This window comes from Garra rufa, chromosome 1, assembly GCF_049309525.1.
Source record: "Garra rufa chromosome 1, GarRuf1.0, whole genome shotgun sequence".
Lineage (NCBI taxonomy): Eukaryota > Metazoa > Chordata > Actinopteri > Cypriniformes > Cyprinidae > Garra > Garra rufa.
This window is the reverse complement of record NC_133361.1, coordinates 80,688,969-80,708,707: the sequence shown is the minus strand read 5'-3', so window position 1 is coordinate 80,708,707 and position 19,739 is coordinate 80,688,969. Positions and strand designations below refer to the sequence as shown.

Genomic DNA, 19,739 nt, shown 5'->3' with positions numbered 1-19,739 from the left:
ATATGCTGATTTATTATTAGAATGATCAATGTTGGATTTTATCAACAGTTGTGCTGCAAATATTTTTTGGAACCTATGATTTTTTTTTTCTGGTTTCAAGTTTAAAAAGTACAGTGTTTATTCAAAATACATATTTTTTATAACAATGTAAATTATTTATTATTAACTTTAAATATTTTTTTTATTATTAACCTAATACATACTTGGTGAATAAAAGTATTAATTTCTTAAAAAAAAAGTACTGACCCCAAACTTTTGAACGGTAGTATATATATATATATATGTATATGTGTGTGTGTGTAGCTGTGGTCATCATTCGTGTGTGAATCGTCGTAATTATTTTCTACACTTTCTTGCAAAATACTTTTCTTTTCCCACGTGAGTCAGTCCGTGTCATTCGTGCTCTTTAACCAATCAGATGTAACCTCACCACTTCAACCAATCATAACCTGTCAGGAGCGCAGCCTAAATCCTGTTTACATGAGATAAACCTGCTCCCGAGCAGGTTTAAACTTACGGACCTGTTACTATGACAGCAAGTCGCGGATGAGCTTCGAAGAACCGAACGATCCAAGATCACGCAAAATCGTCAACAATCAAATCCAGCTAACTTAGTTAGCGAGGTACGAAGAACGGACCCCAGGTCTCTCAGCGAGCCTCGATTCGAAACAGTGAATCATTTTGTGAATCAACCGATTCAATTGACTCGGAGTTTGTAATTCGTGTTTCTGATCTGAATCACTAACACAGAGAGAAATCAGACTGATCTGTGGATGCGCTTTACTCACAAAATAACGTTCATTAGTAGATCAAATATTACAATATTACACGGAATAATTATAAAGTTTAAATCGCCTGTAAACCATATAAAATAGGCTGAACACGTATTAATTTAAACACTTTAAATGGTTAAGACTACAAACCTTTCTTCAACTGAAAGCATTCACTGATGCAGGAGCGCTGCAGCCCTATGACGTCACATTACCACCAGATCAAAATAAAAGTCCTGTTCACATACATATTAAAGTATATATAAAGAAATAAAATGATAAAACATTTTCATGGTATTTTACAAATGATGATATTTATAATATGAATTACTTATTTATGCATTTTTTTATTTTTCCAAAATGCATTTATTCATTCTTTCATTTATTAATTTATGTATTTATGACAATGTTTATGTCCACAATTTTTTCTTTCCATGTTCATTTAATACTTAATTTCGTATTCATTTCTGCATTATGTCTACATTTATTTACGAAGACATTTATTTATTTAGACCTTTCTTTGTCAGCAAGGGAGAAGCTAAAGATAAAAGTTGCGTAATTGCTACTTTTCTGTCTCTCACAAACCGTCATGCAAAACTTTATTTTAGCTTGTTAGAACAAAATGTTTCTTATAGGCAGCTGAGTGTAGACTGAAAACTAGTCTTCACATGTTGCCGAAAGGTAACCTGAGACAAACTGAAGGAATGATTGAAAATGTAAAGCATGTGAATGTTATGCTAAACTCACTTCCGCAGAGGAGTCCAACATTTTTTTTTCTACCATCTCCAAGACAATCCCCTTTAAAAAAATTGGGGCATCTGAGTCCTCAAACATGCATTTAACATGATATCAAACATTTATAAAAAACATTTATATTTTCATTTGAAAGGTGAAGGAACAAATGACTTGAAGTACCCAGTACAGCGACTTCTGAAGCCCAAGCTGAGCTGCAGTGGAGATTCAACTACTACAGGGATCACCAAGACTTTACAGATCAGTAAATGAACTGTTGATAGAACATGAGAAGTATCCAAATGAACTGAGGGATCAAGAAGGAAGCAACACCAGTTAAAATACAGAGTAATGTACTGCAAAAACAATACAGTATAAAACTCAGTAATGTACAGCATAAACAACAATATTGCACAAAAAACTAATATACTGCATGTACAATAATACTGTATAAACAGTATAAAAGTGTCAAGTGTCAAAGTGTCAAAAAAACAATCGCCACTACCAACCTTTCCACACAAAAACAAACAGTGTTCCAACCAATCAGCGTCAGGGATTTGGTGTTGTGGACTTTCGCTCCGCCTCCCTCACATCCCTGCACCAGTAGGAAAGTCCACAACACCAAACCCCTGACGCTGATTGGTTGGAACACTGTTTGGTTATTTGTGGTGTGTTGATAGCGCCGATTGTTTTTTTTTGGCATATCTCGGACCCTAGGCTGACCAGAGAGACGCGGTTTTTTCACAGACAATTTATGGGGCAGGCAGCGAGCGGATCGTGATGAAAGGTAAGCTGAAATCGACACTTTATGTTTTAGGCTAGAAATCGCTGATACAACCTTTAATATTGACTATTTTAACAGTGAAATTAAACTTAAAAAAATGTGGCATTTGTTATCTCATAATTAGATTTCTAATTTTCAATTTCTAAATTTCACAGACAGGGTCATGGTTAAACATATATACACAGACCATTATTTTAAATAAAGGTATAATTTTAACCTGTAAGTCCACCTCTGCTGACTTGAATAAATCTGATGGATCCTCACTGAGGTAATGTGGAAGGCCCTGAAGAAAAAGGTACATATTCATTGACATGGAATTCTTAAATAAAAGAAAAAAACATTGTTAGATTAATTTGTGATAATGACAGGCACATTTTCTAGCTTTAAATGCATTTTTTATATAATTACCTATTAAATATGGTGTCCTTTCTGTCAAAGAGTCACATTTAACCAAACCTAAAACATTTACAAAAATAGATAAATTATTAAATAACAGAAAGGAATTTACTTGAGTACAGGCTTCAATATTACAAAAAGAAGAAAGTAAGATCATTATTGTCGATTTTGTAAAGTAAACTGCAGCAAATATTTTTGCATTTTTGTGTTCTCATCCGCCACGATAGCAAAAGAAAAAAAATCCATGGTAGTGTCTCAGTGACTTTCCAAATAATGGGAAAAAGTAAATAAATAACAAGAGGTTGATTAGTCAAAACAGTGTATTATGTCAGATTTACAGTCACTCCCTCAGCCTTTGTATAGAAACACTTGCAGCAGTTGTTTTAGGTATGAATGTCAATGTAAGAAAACACAAAGTATAGTGTTGTAAATGTACATTAATTTAACAAGCGGAAATTGTTTCTAGATTTACCATGCTAATAATTGTGGAAATGCAGATACAACACATCAGTGTATAAACGGGACTTTTATTTTGGTGATGTGACGTCATAAAGCGGCGACCCTAGCCCTGCATTTGTTGGGATTCTGCTGAAGAAAGGTTTGTGCTTTTAAGTTTTTTAAGCAATGCAAATTGGTGTCAATTTAAACGTTTTTACAAGGTATACAAAATAAACGAGTCAATCTTAAATATAACATTGAATTTCTTTGTTGTTTTTGCGAGTAAAGTGCACCCTCATATTAATAACAGAAAATGTGCGACTCATTTTGCTCCTTAAATGTGAATCAGTCCATGGTTCAAGTAGAAAGTGAGACAAAATCCGAATCATTTGAACCAAATCAGTGGAGAAATGATTCAGTGATTCGAATCGTTTGAATCGACTCATTCAGTGAAACAAACAAACACCTATAATGATAACTTTTACAAACTGCCAATGTTTTCATGAAAGTGTAATCTATGAAATGTTATGTACGAATAATTGAATGCCAAAACTGAATAAATAAAAAACATAGAGATTTAGTTAGCATTTAATTTTGAGAGTAATTTACTTTCTGATAATTATTCTAATCTTAAACAGGACAAAAGTGTCCAAACACACAGAGAAAACCCTCCTGAATCAACTGAGATCCGTGTGACACACTATTATAAAGATGGTGTTTATTAAAGAGGAGAGTGAAGACATGAAGATTGAAGAAACATTCAGAGTTAAACAAGAAGATACTGAGAAACAAATAAAGATGGATTTTATTAAAGAGGAGAGTGAAGACATGAAGCTTGAAGAAACATTCAGAGTCAAACATGAAGATACTGAGGAACAAACAGGTTGGTTTTTTTATTGTCAAAGCTAAACTGATTTTATCCTTAAAATGTCTAGCTCTACAGAAATGAATGATATTTGTGAGAATGTTTAAGAGTGTCGTAATTAAAGTGGCTTGTGGACAGACATGTTGAGATCACATGACCAGACAAATAATAAAATCCTGCTTTCACATTGGACATTTGTTATGATGACATCATGCTTTCAGGTTGTAACAGTAATACAGATTTAGCCTGAACATTTCTGTTCTGTAACATTAAACCCAATATCTGGTTCTAAATTAAAAGCATTCATTTTTATCACTTAATTATGCAGCAGTATCTGTTTGTGCCAATTTTCTGTTCCAATAAGTCAAGAGGCAGAAAGCTTTTAGTTATTTACTTCTTGCAAGAAATTTGGGCAATTAATTGAAATACAATTTCATCTTATACTGCATACCTAAATGGTCATATACATGCAAAACTGTGGCAGAATGCTGCACTTAATTATTGATAATGATTATTCACATAAACCCTCGTCAGTTATGTCTTAAGTGAACACAAACAGCTGAGAATGAAAATATGTGTGTAACAGTATATTGGATCCATGCAGCTCTTAAAACGACAACAGCTCACACTATTCCCTCTGCCGTCTGTAATGATAACCAAACTACAAATGACAAAAGCCTTTGTAGCTGTAATATTAAACAAATCAAGTTTAATTCTTACAGTGAAGACTATGCTGTTTTTATTTTACATTTCACGAGTTCGCCCTTACATCTAATCTGCTTGAGCGAGCATTAAGCATATTTGGCGTGCTGTCCGGGGGAAGGGTTCCGGGCCGGAATACAGGCCGGAACCAGAGAACTCCCCCTGCTAGTGTAGGATCGAAACAGATTAGAAGTGGGGAGTAGGGGTGGAGAAGGGATGCCAAGAAACTATCGCTGGATGGAGGTAAGACGGCTGGTAATATATAGAGGATGCGCTGATTGAATGATTGGTTAAACAGGTTGCACCTGTGCCGAATGGGTTGATTATCTGATCGTGCTCCTCCTGAACCTTGTTTAATCAAACATCATTTCACGAGTTCGCCCTTACATCTAATCTGCTTGAGCGAGCATTAAGCATATTTTGGCGTGCTGTCCGGGGGAAGGGTTCCGGGCCGGAATACAGGCCGGAACCAGAGAACTCCCCAAAGAAGCTTTTATGCATAGGACAGCTGCCGCAAAGCAAGAAATTTATATAATATAATATATAATTTATATAATATATAAACGATTCGATGGTCGGATGTGGCCCCCTAGCTGCGACCGAAGGGAGCCGTGACTCTGCTGCACCGGGAGGGAAAGCCCACCCGTCATCGAGTACGCAGCGTAACTCGAGCGACGGATAGGGGGCTCACACTGCGACCGAAGGGAGCCACGACCCTGCTGCACCGGAAGGAGGGGGCCTAGTCCGACCCTGAAATGGGCAAAATATGAGGCGATTGATGGAGGGACCCTCACTGCTTCCGAAGGGAGCTTCGGCTCTGCTGCACCGGAAGGGAGGGTCTCCCTTGCGAGGTGCCTCGGATGGAGGGCTCCCACTGTGACCGAAGGGAGCCGCGACTCTGCTGCACCGGGAGGGAAAGCCCACCCGTCGTCGAGTACGCAGTGTAACTCGAGCGACGGATAGGGGGCTCACACTGCGACTGAAGGGAGCCACGACCCTGCTGCACCGGAAGAGGGAGCCCAGTCCGATGCTGAATAGGCAATAAGATGAGGCGATTGATGGAGGGACCCTCGCTGCTTCCGAAGGGAGCTGCGGCTCTGCTGCACCGGAAGGGAGAGTCCCCCTTGCGAGGCGGGTTTTGTTTTATTTATTTATTTATTATTTTTTTATTATTATTTTTTTTTATATGAATAAAGACGATTGGTGGAGGGACCCTCACTGCTTCCGAAGGGAGCTTCGGCTCTGCTGCACCGGAAGGGAGGGTCTCCCTTGCGAGGTGCGTCGGATGGAGGGCCCCCACGCTACCGAAGGGAGCCGCGACTCTGCTGCATCGGGAGGGAGAGTCTGTCCGCTGCCGAGTACGCAGCGTAACTCGTGTGACAGACGGAAGGCCCCACACTGCGACCGAAGGGAGCCGCGGCCTTGCTGCACCGGGAGGGGGAGCCCATTCCGATGCTGAATGTGTAAAAATAAAGCGATTGATGGAGGGACCCCTTCTGCTTCCGAAGGGAGCTGCGGCTCTGCTGCACCGGAAGGAAGAGTCCCCCTTGCGAGGCGGGGGTTGACGCGTCGGATGGAGGGCTCTTACTGCAACCAAAGGGGGCCGCGACTCTGCTGCACTGGGAGGGAGAGCCCGCCCGCCGTCGAGTACGCAGCGTAACGTGTGACAGACGGAGGGCTCACACTGCGACCGAAGGGAGCCGCGGCCCTGCTGCACCGGAAGAGCCCCGTCCGACGCTGGATAGGCAAAAATCGGCGATTGATGAAGGGACTCTCACTGCTTCCGAAGGGAGCTGCGGCTCTGCTGCACCGGAAGGGAGAGTCCCCCTTGAGGGGAGCATCGGATGGAGGGCTCCCGCTGCGACCGAAGGGAGCCGCGGCCCTGCTGCACCGGAAGAGAGAGAGCCCCGTCCGACGCTGGATAGGCAATAAAATAGGCGATTGATGAAGGGACTCTCACTGTTTTCGAAGGGAGCTGCGGCTCTGCTGCACCGGAAGGGAGAGTCCCCCTTGAGGGGAGCGTCGGATGGAGGGCTCACGCTGCGACCGAAGGGAGCCGCGGCTCTGCTGCACCGGAAGGGGGAGCCCAGTCCGATGCTGAATAGGCGATAAAGATAAGGCGATTGATGGAGGGACCCTCTTCCGAAGGGAGCTGCGGCTCTGCTGCACCGGAAGAGCGAGTCCCCCTTGCGAGGCACGTCGGATGGAGGGCTCCCACTGCAACCGAAGGGAGCCGCGACTCTGCTGCACCGGCAGGGAGAGCACATCCGCCGTCGAGTAGGCAGCGTAACCCGAATGACAGACGGAGGGCTCACGCCGTGACCGAAGGGAGCCGCGGCCCTGCTGCACCGGAAGGGGGAGCCCCGTCCGATGCTGGATAGGCAATAAAATAGGCGATTGATGGAGGGACTCTCACTTCTTCCGAAGGGAGCTGCGGCTCTGCTGCACCGGAAGGGAGAGACCCCCTTGCGAGGCGACGAGCGTCGGATGAGGGGTTCCCACTGCGACCGAAGGGAGCCACGACTCTGCTGCACCGGCAGGGAGAGCACATCCGCCGTCGAGTAGGCAGCGTAACCCGAATGACAGACGGAGGGCTCATGCCGTGACCGAAGGGAGCCGCGGCCCTGCTGCACCGGAAGGGGGAGCCCCGTCCGATGCTAAATAAGAAATTGAATTTGACGGCTGGTGGTGACAATGATTAAACTTAACATACAACGGGGTGGTTGGAGTCGACGACAAATTGAGGATACAGTGCAGATTTAGCTAGCGCGTCCCCAAATTTAAAGTAATAAAAGGGGTGTGATAAAGTTAAATTAGAGAAAGGAGGTTAAATGTCAATGTAGTAGCCTTTAGTAGTAAATCTGATGCCGTTGAATTTAGACGTTATTGTGGTTTCCGAAAATCTCCAAGCCAAAGAAATTGCTTGGAGGATAAAGTCGAGTGACGTGTCAAGGAGCGGTTTCTAGGGATGAGTTATGGGAATATGAGTTGCGAATAGTGAGGTACTGGGGTTGGCGATTGGCTCGCCTCCAGATCCAGTGCTCTGAATTTTTTGCAAGAATCTGGAACTTGATGATGTTAGGCCCAGGGGGTGGTTCCAGAGCGACAGCATTCAGTGGAGTAAGTAGTGGGACTGCTGTGAATAATACCAAGGTTTAGATTGAAAAGAAGGATCAGAATGAAGATAGGGCGGTGCCATAACAGTTTGTGGAGGCAGCCTCACGCATGGATTAGCCCCTGGTTACTGATAGGGAAAAGGAGTAGCAGGAGGGTAAGAGTAAGAGGTCTTGAGCGGCCAGCGGAGGCAGCTTCAGTCTAGCGTCTGCTGCAGGAGATAGAAGGAAAGGCATGGGAAATATAGGAGAAAAATCCATGATAGCGTGCAGTGTGAGGAGTGGCCGAGTCTGGGGCGCGGCCTAGGCTTGCTGATGACCTGCTTCATCCTGATGCTTAAGAGCCAGAACTTGACCTGGAGAAAGACAACATTATTTTGAATGAAGTAGAAAGCTGTGAGGGAGAGGAGCATGGGCCGCAATTGTCAGGGAGGTAGCCTCATACTTAAATAGGGCTAGTGTCTGCTATGGGAGCTGGATGCCACTGAAAAGAAAGAGGTTATTAGTAACAGGAAGAAAAGTCTGAGATGTGTGGGCCTAAGTTGCAAACACAGACAGCCTCATGCCTCCTTCAATGGGAAGCGAGTACGGTTTGAGACATCTTGAAGAGCCTGTGTAGCCTGCACAGCAAGTGAAAGCGGCCTCGCACTAGCATCTGCTATGGGAGCTGTAGGCCACTGAAAAGGAAAAGGGATTAGAAGTAACTGGAGGAAAACACTGAGATGTTAAGGCTTGTTGCAAGCGGAAGCAACTTCGCTTTTGTTTCGGCTGCTGTAGCTGTAGGTCACTGAAGCTTGAGATGTGCGGAAGAAAATGCTGGAGAGTCTGTGCAGCCTTTACAGCTTGCGGAGGCAGCCTTATGTTTGTTTTCGCTGTTTTAGCTTTGGGTCACGGGAAAGGGAAGTGGTGCTATGATACATACCGATGTTTTACTTCTTCAAAGAGCAAACATTTCTTCTAAAACGTTGTCGGCTTTGGGTCATCATAGATATTAAGTCTATTAATTCTGAACATGGGTGCTTATAATCAAGTAAATTATTTACCGTTCTGTCTATTTGTGCTGGCTGTGCGTTATGACTTTTTAATTTTTTTTTATTATTATTATTATTATTATTATGATTATTAAAATATTGTGTATAGTACGAGCTCTCCTTCGCATTATTAACGTGACAGTGTGAATGTACGTTGAATAATGCGCCCAGGAATAAACATGATAAATCATAATACAATTTGTTAAGCTTATTTCTTAAATTTATGCATCGACAGGAGAAGTATAATTTATTCTTTGGAAAAATGTGCATTTGGATATAAATGCTGTAATAATTTAACGGAGTAAATTGAGAAAACACGCTCAAATTAACCAGAGTTTGAAAACCCACAGTCTATGTTGAAAACAGAAACCAGCTGGCGCTATTGAGCATATTATTTTGCAGCGGTCAGCAGCCTGAATGAACATATATATTACAAACTAGTAAAACGTGTCTTTGTTGATAACAAAACTTTGAAAAACAGAAAAGGTAAGAGGCATTATTTTAAACGAGGGTATACGACAGGAGCAGACCTGTAGCAGAACAAACTTTACCTTGAGATTGTGTGTGTGAAAAAATTCTAAATACCGATAGATTGCTATAGTTGAACTCAACAAAAATATTAATGGTTGCCTTATGATGCGCCTTAGTTGTTAGTTTGCCACTTCAAAATTGTTAATTTAAGAACACAGTTTAACGTATTTTCTATAATCTGTATCTTATTTATCTCGGAGTACAATGTGTAATTTAAAAACCAAGCTACAATACTGAAACATCACGCACAGAAAAGTTTAATAATTTCATTTGTGTTCTGGTTACGAAATGACATGAACAAATTATGCATCGCATTGTTTATCGGCTTTTAGCAACAACTGACTGCCTTTAGAGGTTTAACAAGTGGTGTAGTAATGCCTGGAGAAGTGGCCATATGCTTCATTTATGAATTTCGTTTTTAACTTTCTATTTGAACGCATTACTGGATCCTTGGACTAAAATGTTTACAGGAGTTCGCTGGTTTAAGAAACGTTTGATCGTAATCTTACTAGTTTTCTTTGTAAGGTGTTGTTTTTGTAGTGATTCAAATGACTAGGGAGCGGGCGTATTAGGCGCAATCATCAAATACATTTCATAGCAAGCTGGCGCCACGGTCCTGGCTGCATTATCAATGTCTTTAGCGAATATTTACATTTATTCACATATGACTGGATGTGGTAGACTATCATGATTTTGGCTAATGCGGAACACTAACGTTACTGAATAATGCACATCAAAAGGGATTTTAGATAGTGGGTATACGCCGTATACCGTCCACTAAACTTACCTAAAAATAATTAACAACACGGCCCGTCTCTCGCTAGCGACTGCTACGAGACCTGGTGGTCTGACTACATGAAGCGCTGCGGCCGGAAAAGGCAGCGGTGAATAGTTGAACCAAAGCGGGAAGCGAGTCGGGTTTGCTGCGGTGAGAAGTAGGGCGCGACCCAGGCTGGTCTGAGGCTTGTCGCTGCGATGCTCGAAAGCCGGGTCTCGTGCGGTACTAGTGGTGTCGAGCGAGGCGAAGTCAATCTAAGGCCGACAGATTGCAACGGATGATCCAAAAACCCCGGTACAGGTTTAGTCTTTGACTGTAATATTTTGACCAACGCCAAACCGAATGCCAAGAAACTATCGCTGGATGGAGGTAAGACGGCTGGTAATATATAGAGGATGCGCTGATTGAATGATTGGTTAAACAGGTTGCACCTGTGCCGAATGGGTTGATTATCTGATCGTGCTCCTCCTGAACCTTGTTTAATCAAACATCATTTAATTCTGTTAAATTTCTCTTCAGCTGTTAGTTAATAATTAGATAAATAAGATAATACGAAATTTTAAGTAGGCAGGGTTAGTTAACACAAAAGTAACCTGTAACTGAACATCATATGATATGTTATCTAATTCTTAATATGATTTAAATCTAATAAAAACAAATTATTAGGAAGTATGTAAAAACAAAAATCCATGTCTTTAAAAAGAAATGCTTCCACTGCAGGGGGAGATGAGAATAGGTTTTGAGATTACATTTAACTCCTCCTTTAATAGTTTAGTGTGTTTAAGATCTCAATGTTGCTGGGTTTGATGTTTGTGCTTTGAGCAATTAAAAATGGTGTTAATTTGGATTTGTCTTTTGTTGCATTAGACCTGATGACACTGAAAGAGGAGAGTCAAGAACTCAACGAAAAGGAAGATGATCTCCAGCATGAGAAACATGATTTCATGGCTGGAGAAAAATCATATAGTTGCTCGCATACGGAAACAAAAGCACAAAAGACGACAATAAAAAGTAGTGTTTTTACCTGCCAACAGTGTGGAAAAACTTACAACAGAAAGGAAAACCTTAAAGTCCACATGAGAATTCACTCTGGAGAAAGACCTTTCACCTGTAAACAGTGTGGAAAGAGTTTCTTTCGAAAAGGAAACCTTAATTACCATATGAGAGTTCACACTGGAAATAGACTCTTTGTCTGTCAACAGTGTGGAAAGAGATTTATTGAAAGAGGAAACCTTAATGTTCATATGAGAATCCACTCTGGAGAAAGACCTTTCACCTGCCAACAGTGTGGAAAGAGTTTCCGTCAAAAATGCCAACTTCAATACCACATGAAATCTCACACTGGAGAGAAGCCTTACGCATGCTCTCAATGTGGAAGGAGTTTTGCACATAAACAAGGCCTTAATGCACACATGATGATTCACACTGGAGAAAAGCCTTACACCTGCAAACTATGTGGAAAGAGCTTCAATCATAAATCAAACCTTAACAAACACACAAACAGTCACAGTGGAGAAAAAAAACTTTCATGTGTTCTCAATGTTCAAGGTGCTTTAAACAAAAATATTGCCTTGATGTCCACATGAAAACTCATGCTGATAGTAAGACATGCGAACATAACAGAAAACCGAACAGCTTCTTACCCAAACTGTAAATGAAAACAAGGATATAATCAAAGGAACATTTGGAGCATAGATAACCTCCTAAACCTAAAAGGATGTGTGGAGGATTAGTCATTTTAGCCTTGCCACTAAAGAAATAAAATAAAAATAAAATGGAAACAGTCACATTATTTTTTTTCTGGTTAATAGAAATTGATTTGGTTTTGTGTTAACTGTTGGTAACTGTTATAGTGCCTGTTAATCTCTGCTGATAACTGGTCATTGTCTATTGGTGACCACTAAATCCTAATGGAATATGTCCAAAAGACATTATAGGAAACCATTTATTAATTATTTTAATGCTTAAAAGTTGATGGTTTGTAGTATTTTTAATGGTATTTGCAGTGGAAACAATTCGAATTTCTGTGATATATTTTTTTCTTTCAACAGAGAGGTTTGTGAAATTCACTTTCACAAACATTTAGGAGTCCTAAATTTAGGACTAACATGCCCATTATTTTTAAGATTTTCTCCTAAATCGCCTAATTTTTGCCTTCAGATGTTTTGCAATGTGACCGCAGTGTGAACAGTCACTTAAAATATTTTACATACTACTCAATGATATCAGTTGCGTAAGAACTTACAAGCTTTACAGTTACAACTCTATAAACGAGCAAAACATGAGGGCTCATATCATGAAATTTGACAAAACTCTCTTTTGTCACATCCTTGTCTTTTATTTTTCATATTACCTGTGCATAATTTCGCTGTCTTCTGCAGCAGATCAGAATATTATTAAACACATAATCATTTACTTTATATCCTCCATTTTTACTTCTGTATGACGGTGTGCTGTGTAAGCGTTACTTTTTCCACTGTTTCCTCTGGTTGTTTTCCAAATTTGTGGGTTGACCCAACCACTCTAACGTGGAATTTACCCCCTGAACACTGTTGGGCTAGTTTTGTAGTAGTTTTGAGAAGCAGTTAGGTAGATTTTGGTGTAATAACCTGGAAACCCTGTTTGTATCATACGTTCACACGAGGGCCAGTTCAGAACCATGATCTGTTCGCACTAGAAATCTGATATTGGTCACATTTAAAGCAAAAATGTTAACATTTACACTACAAACTCTGTTTAGTCTGTTTTTGAGAAGGTTTCAACTTTGGTGTTCAACATATTGTTCAGAAATGCAAACAAAGACTGAAATTCTAAATTTGGTTGGTTTTGAGCCACAGGAACACAGAGAACCCTTTGTTATAGAAACATTTTGATTATTCGAATTGATAGGAAACATCCCGAAAATTACTATAGATACTTTCAATGTACTTGTGCTTTTTTGCAGTAAAAAATGGCTCATCTTACCCCACTCTCCCCCTACTGTGTCGTATTTTCTACTTGCATGTTCATCACCTTCTCAGGGTCTTGTAGGATATATTATTTTACGAATTTGTTCGGTTTTGTTCTCTATTATTATGCTGTTTAGAAAATTTTGGAATTTGGTGACAGTAATTTGTGACTAAATGTCAGTATTTGAAGTCAAACGGATGTTGGAATTTGCTTACTTTACAACACAACCTAAAAACATCAAAACTGATATTAGATGTATAACTGATGGATTTTGTTTGCACTACGTTGTAACCAAAACTATACCAAATGTCTAATGACATTGTGTGCCTGCTGTAACATGGAAATTAGATTCATGTATAAATTAATCAATGCATGACGTAAATGGGTGTATTACATAAATTGGAAATAAAAGTATGAATACTCTTTTTTTGGTTTGTTTAGTCAGCTTTAAAATTCAATATCAAACATGCCTTTAGGTCAGGGGTTCCCAAACTCGGTCATAGAGGGCCGGTGTCCTGCAGAGTTTAGCTCCAACCCCAACTGAACACAGTTACTAGACCTTGCCAGGTTTTAGACAGAGTCTCACATATTATATGTGCTACAGACTTTCAGCACTCAATTAGACAGCAACTCTTTATTTTTTATTATGCAACAAAAGAATAACAAATACAAATGCAAAGGCATAATAAGAACAAAAGACAATGAGAGGTACATACATTAATTCAAAGCATACTATATTGTTTATTAGAATCACACCATTAAAAGAGTTGACATAGCTACACATCAAAATCTTTCCTAAAAACAAAAAAAATAAGTTTTCTTTAAACATTTACATTTATGAATGTGCTCTGATTTAAACTACATTTAAAGAGTCATGTCTCATTTAATTATTCAATGTAAATGGCCACTGTTAAAACTGAGTAAATATTTTGCATATAAAATAAATAATGTGGAAGTCTTTTGAAAATGCTCTTTTACAGCTGCCACAACTAATTGTGAAAAGTTCAGATAAATGTGGTCCATCTTGCTTTGATGTAATGCTGACATATACAAAATAAACTCGATAACAGTCACTTTCACCTGACACTTCATTTAAAACGAGACATTGAGAACTCAGAAAAAGCACCGGTAGTTTATTTACAAGTAGATTTATACAGACATCTTCCACCAGGAACAGACCGGTCGTCACCATCTTAAATGTAGTCACGATAAGTCGAGTGTCGATCACGAAGGAAACTACAACCTGATACGTTGATAACCTGATAAATTCCTTGGTGCTCGACACTCGACTTATCATGACTATGTAACGGGTGAATAAGCAAAGGGAAGCAAAAGCAGTGTAAACCAGTTTATTGTAGTAGATGAAGATGATGATACAAACAGATGAGTGAAAGTCTCTCGGTTGGGTGAGGCAGGGGCAAGATGGTGCTGGTGATGACAAGTGAAGATCCTGATGACGGTGTACACACAAACGAGACACAGTCACAAATCCCACGAAGACGATCACATACACATCCAGACTGACACGAACTCCACGAACACGAACTCCAAGAAACACGAACAGCACAGTGACAGAGAACTAGAAGAATCATCTGACGGGGAAACAGAGGGATGAGTGAGTTTATGTAGAGACCGTAAATGAGTGGCACCTGGTGAGTGTAACGATCGGCAGCTGCGCTGGTGAGCATGACGTACACCACAGTCACACACACACATCACGGGACCTGAGAACACAGCGGATGTGTGAACCGTGACAGTACCCCCTCCCCTAGGAACGTCCCCTGACGTTCCCAGCCATCTGTACCTGTTGATTAAAGTCATCAATAAGGGAGTGATCCAGGATGTCTCTGGCAGGCACCCAACTTCTCTCCTCCGGACCGTAACCTTCCCAGTCCACCAAGTACTGAAATCCGCGTCCCCTTCGCCTAGAGTCCAGAATACGGTTGACCGAATAGGTAGGCTCCCCGTCTACGAGTCGCGGCGGTGGGGGAACCGGGGTGGGCGGATTAATGCGTGCAAAAAATACGGGCTTAATTTTGGAAACATGGAACACGGGATGAATTCTCCTGTACACTGGAGGGAGATTGAGGCGGACTGCCACCGGACTAATGATCTTGGTGACAGCAAACGGGCCAATAAATTTGGGAGCCAGTTTATTCGACACGGACCGGAGAGGAATGTTCTTAGTAGAAAGCCACACTTTAGAACCGACGACGTATACGGGAGGCCTAGACCGGTGGCGATCGGCTTTGGCCTTGGTGCGCGCTCCCACCTGGACTAGAGTCTCTCGGGCTCTAGTCCAGGTACGATGGCACCTCTGGACGAAGGCGTGAGCGGAGGGGACCGCGACTTCGGATTCCAGACTGGGAAAAATAGGTGGCTGGTACCCTATGCTACATTCAAATGGGGATAGGCCCGTGGAAGATACTGGTAACGAATTGTGGGCGTACTCCACCATAGAAAGTTGTTGGCTCCAGGAGGAAGGATTTCTGGTGACCATACATCGTAATGCTCTTTCCAAATCTTGGTTGGCTCTCTCAGTTTGCCCATTGCTTTGAGGATGGAACCCCGAAGAGAGACTAACAGTGGCCCCCAGAAGTCTACAAAACTCTCGCCAAAATTTGGACACAAATTGGGGTCCTCTGTCGGAGACCACGTCTGTCGGGAGGCCATGTAACCGAAAGACGTGGTCCACGACTGCCAACGCTGTCTCCTTGGCTGACGGTAATTTGGGCAAGGGAATGAAATGAACCGCCTTCGAGAATCGGTCCACCACGGTCAAAACTACCGTGTTACCCTGGGAGGGTGGGAGGGCGGTAACAAAATCTAGTGCGATATGGGACCAGGGTCTCGAAGGGATTGGCAGCGGTTGGAGGAGCCCATCTGGGGGTCTGTTAGAAGTCTTACCAGTGGCACAAACTGAGCAAGCCAAAACAAAACTGCGAACATCACGAGCCATAAGTGGCCACCAAAATCTTTGTTTAACCAAATGTAAGGTGCGACTTACCCCTGGATGACAAGCCACATTGGAACAATGTCCCCACTGGATAACTTCGGACCGTAGACTGTCTGGCACAAACAAACGGTTAGGTGGGCAACCGGCCGGAGGCGTTACCCCATGTAAGGCTGTCTTAACCTTCGATTCGACCTCCCAATTGAGGGCAGAGACAATAAGTGTCTCAGGAAAAATACCCTCGGGAGTAGACGGGCGATCGGAGCGGTCAAAAATACGTGACAAAGAATCGGGTTTGATATTTTTGGAACCCGGGCGGTACGAGAGAGTAAAATCAAAACGTCCGAAAAAAAGAGCCCACCGAGCCTGCCTAGAGTTCAGTCTTTTAGCGGTTCTGATATATTCCAGGTTCTTATGATCAGTCCAAACGATAAAAGGTACCCCCGACCCTTCTAACCAGTGGCGCCATTCCTCCAATGCTAGCTTGACTGCCAACAACTCTCTGTTACCAATATCATAATTAGTTTCGGCTGGCGACATGCGATGTGAAAAAAACGCGCAGGGATGCATCTTGTCGTCCGCGGGTGAGCGCTGTGAAAGCACCGCACCTACCCCCACCTCTGACGCATCGACCTCCACCACGAACTGACGTGATGGATCAGGGGTTACCAGGATGGGAGCCGAAACAAAGCGGCTTTTGAGGTTGGCAAACGCAGCCCCGGCTGCGTCTGACCACCTGAACGTCGTTCTGGGGGAGGTCAAGGCAGTCAGAGGTGCGGCTAGTTGGCTGAAGTTGCGAATGAAACGCCGGTAAAAATTGGCAAACCCCAGAAACCTCTGTAGGGCCTTACGGGAATCTGGGCTTGGCCAATCCACCACAGCCTTAACCTTCTCGGGATCCATGCGCATACCCTCAGACGACACGATGTACCCTAAGAAAGGAACAGACTGTGCATGAAAATCGCATTTCTCCGCCTTGACAAAAAGCCCATTCTCTAGCAGCCTCTGAAGCACTCGTCTGACGTGTTGCACATGTTCCTGGAGAGAAGAAGAAAAAATCAATATGTCGTCCAGGTAGACATATATGAACTGATCTACCATATCTCGCAACACGTCATTCACGAGTGCCTGAAAGACCCCTGGGGAGTTGGACAAGCCGAAGGGCATGACCAAGTATTCAAAGTGCCCCCTGGGGGTGTTGAAGGCGGTCTTCCATTCATCACCCCTCCTGATGCGGACCAAATGATAAGCATTCCTTAAATCCAATTTTGTAAAGACCGACGCTCCCTGCAACCTCTCAAAGGCTGAAGATATTAACGGCAAAGGATAAGTATTCTTTACCGTAATATTGTTCAGCCCTCGGTAATCAATACAAGGCCGCAGAGATCCGTCTTTCTTCCCCACAAAAAAGAACCCCGCCCCCGCTGGTGAAGAGGAGGGGCGAATGAACCCCGCTGCTAGAGAATCAGAAATATATTTCTCCATAGCCTCTCTCTCAGGAACTGAGAGTGAATAAAGTTTGCCTTTAGGCGGAGACGTACCTGGCAGTAACTCTATAGCACAGTCATAGGGACGATGAGGAGGGAGAGAAGCAGCCCGAGACTTACTGAACACTTCCTTCAGGTCGAGGTACTCCGCGGGCACGTTACACAGATCCGCCGCCTTCTCCTGAAACACAGAGCTAGAAACAGACGGACAAGCAGACACAAGACAAGATTCATGACACTTAATGCTCCACTCAGACACAGATTTAAGCTGCCAATCGATACGGGGATTATGCTTGGTGAACCAGGGGTGTCCTAAGACAATGGGTGCATGGGGGGAGTCCAAAATGTAAAATGGGATACTCTCACTGTGGTTGCCAGACACAGTGAGAGTTATGGAATCAGTGATGAGGGTGATGTCAGGAAGGGACTGTCCGTTGAGTGCGTGGACGGCAATAATGTCAGTGAGGGGGAGGAGGGGAACTTGATGGTGACGTGCAAAAGTAATGTCCATAAAATTACCCTCAGCTCCCGAATCCAACAGTGCAGAACAGTGAAGAGAACGGTTGGACCATCTTAACCTAACCGGAAGGAGCGTGGAGGTAGCACTGGATGAGGTCTTAGCAGCGGAGATCCCACCCGACAGTAGCCTCGACCTTACTGCCGGGCTGGGCCTTTTACTGGGCAAGAAAAAGCAAAATGTCCGGCAGCCCCGCAGTAAAGACAGAGGCCCTGGGATCTCCGCCTCTCCTTCTCCTCCCGGGTAAGCCGAGCTCTACCGACCTGCATGGGCTCGGGATCGTAGATGTGACCGACCGCGCCCTCGCCGCTGGCTCGAGGTGGTCCTCTCTCCACAGGGGGGAGCCGAGCGGGTAACCACCGCCGCTCGGCCCGGGAGAGTCGAGAGTCTACCCGCATGGCCAGACTGATGAGGCCGTCCAGGGTGGCGGGTAGTTCCAGGGCATAAATCTCCTTCTGGACGCGGTCAGCCAACCCATGCAGGAACATGTCCCACTGCGCCTCCTCGTTCCACTGACACTCCGCCGCGAGGGTGCGGAAGTCGATGGAGTAATCCGAGACGGATCTCTCCCCCTGCTTGAGATCCGCCAAGACCCGCGCGGCCTCTCTCCCGGTGACCGCGCGGTCAAACACCCTCTTCATTTCGTCGGCGAGTGTCGTGAACGAGGAACAACAAGGATCCTGATTTTCCCACACCGCCGTTCCCCACAGTGCCGCCCTCCCAGACAGTAAGGTGAGCACGAACGCCACCTTGCTCTCCTCGCTAGTGAACGTACGCGGTTGTAATGCGAAATGCATCGAACACCTAGCGAGGAAAGCTCGGCAGAAGTTCGGCTCACCAGTGTAGATCTCCGGGGTGGGAAGGCGGGGCTCGTACTGTGGGGCTGCGCCAGATGGTGTAGGAAGAACGAGCGGGGCGGGCGGTGTGGGTGGCGCAGCGGGAAGTCGAAGTTGTTGCATCCGTTGGTTGAGCTCGGACACCTGCCCCACAAGAGCTCCAATAGCCTGAGCTTGACCATCCAACCGAGAGACACATGCCTGCATGAATTCCTCCGCAGTGGGTTGAGGTGTGTCTGCTGCTTCCATTGTGGTCAGATGATTCTGTAACGGGTGAATAAGCAAAGGGAAGCAAAAGCAGTGTAAACCAGTTTATTGTAGTAGATGAAGATGATGATACAAACAGATGAGTGAAAGTCTCTCGGTTGGGTGAGGCAGGGGCAAGATGGTGCTGGTGATGACAAGTGAAGATCCTGGTGACGGTGTACACACAAACGAGACACAGTCACAAATCCCACGAAGACGATCACATACACATCCAGACTGACACGAACTCCACGAACACGAACTCCAAGAAACACGAACAGCACAGTGACAGAGAACTAGAAGAATCATCTGACGGGGAAACAGAGGGATGAGTGAGTTTATGTAGAGACCGTAAATGAGTGGCACCTGGTGAGTGTAACGATCGGCAGCTGCGCTGGTGAGCATGACGTACACCACAGTCACACACACACATCACGGGACCTGAGAACACAGCGGATGTGTGAACCGTGACAGACTAAGTTCAGGATGGCGGCGACCGGATTTTATTTTCCAGGTACTGTCTGTATAAATCTTCTTGTAAATAAACTACCGGTGCTTTTTCTAAGTTCTCAATGTCTCGTTTCAAATGTCAGGGCCCTTGGAAGTCTACC

At 43.6% G+C, this 19,739-nt stretch overlaps 1 protein-coding gene across 1 annotated transcript in view; it reads left to right on the top strand.

Annotated features, from left to right (window-relative positions):
• Positions 1-3,831: 3,831 nt before the first annotated feature.
• Positions 3,832-19,739, top strand: part of LOC141320672 (uncharacterized) — a 27,992-nt gene continuing 12,084 nt past the window's right edge. The window contains exons 1-3 of the mRNA XM_073833320.1: positions 3,832-4,007; positions 11,153-11,296; positions 11,381-11,643. Coding sequence (XP_073689421.1) covers positions 3,832-4,007; positions 11,153-11,296; positions 11,381-11,643 — 583 coding nt within the window. The remainder of the gene's footprint in view (positions 4,008-11,152; positions 11,297-11,380; positions 11,644-19,739) is intronic.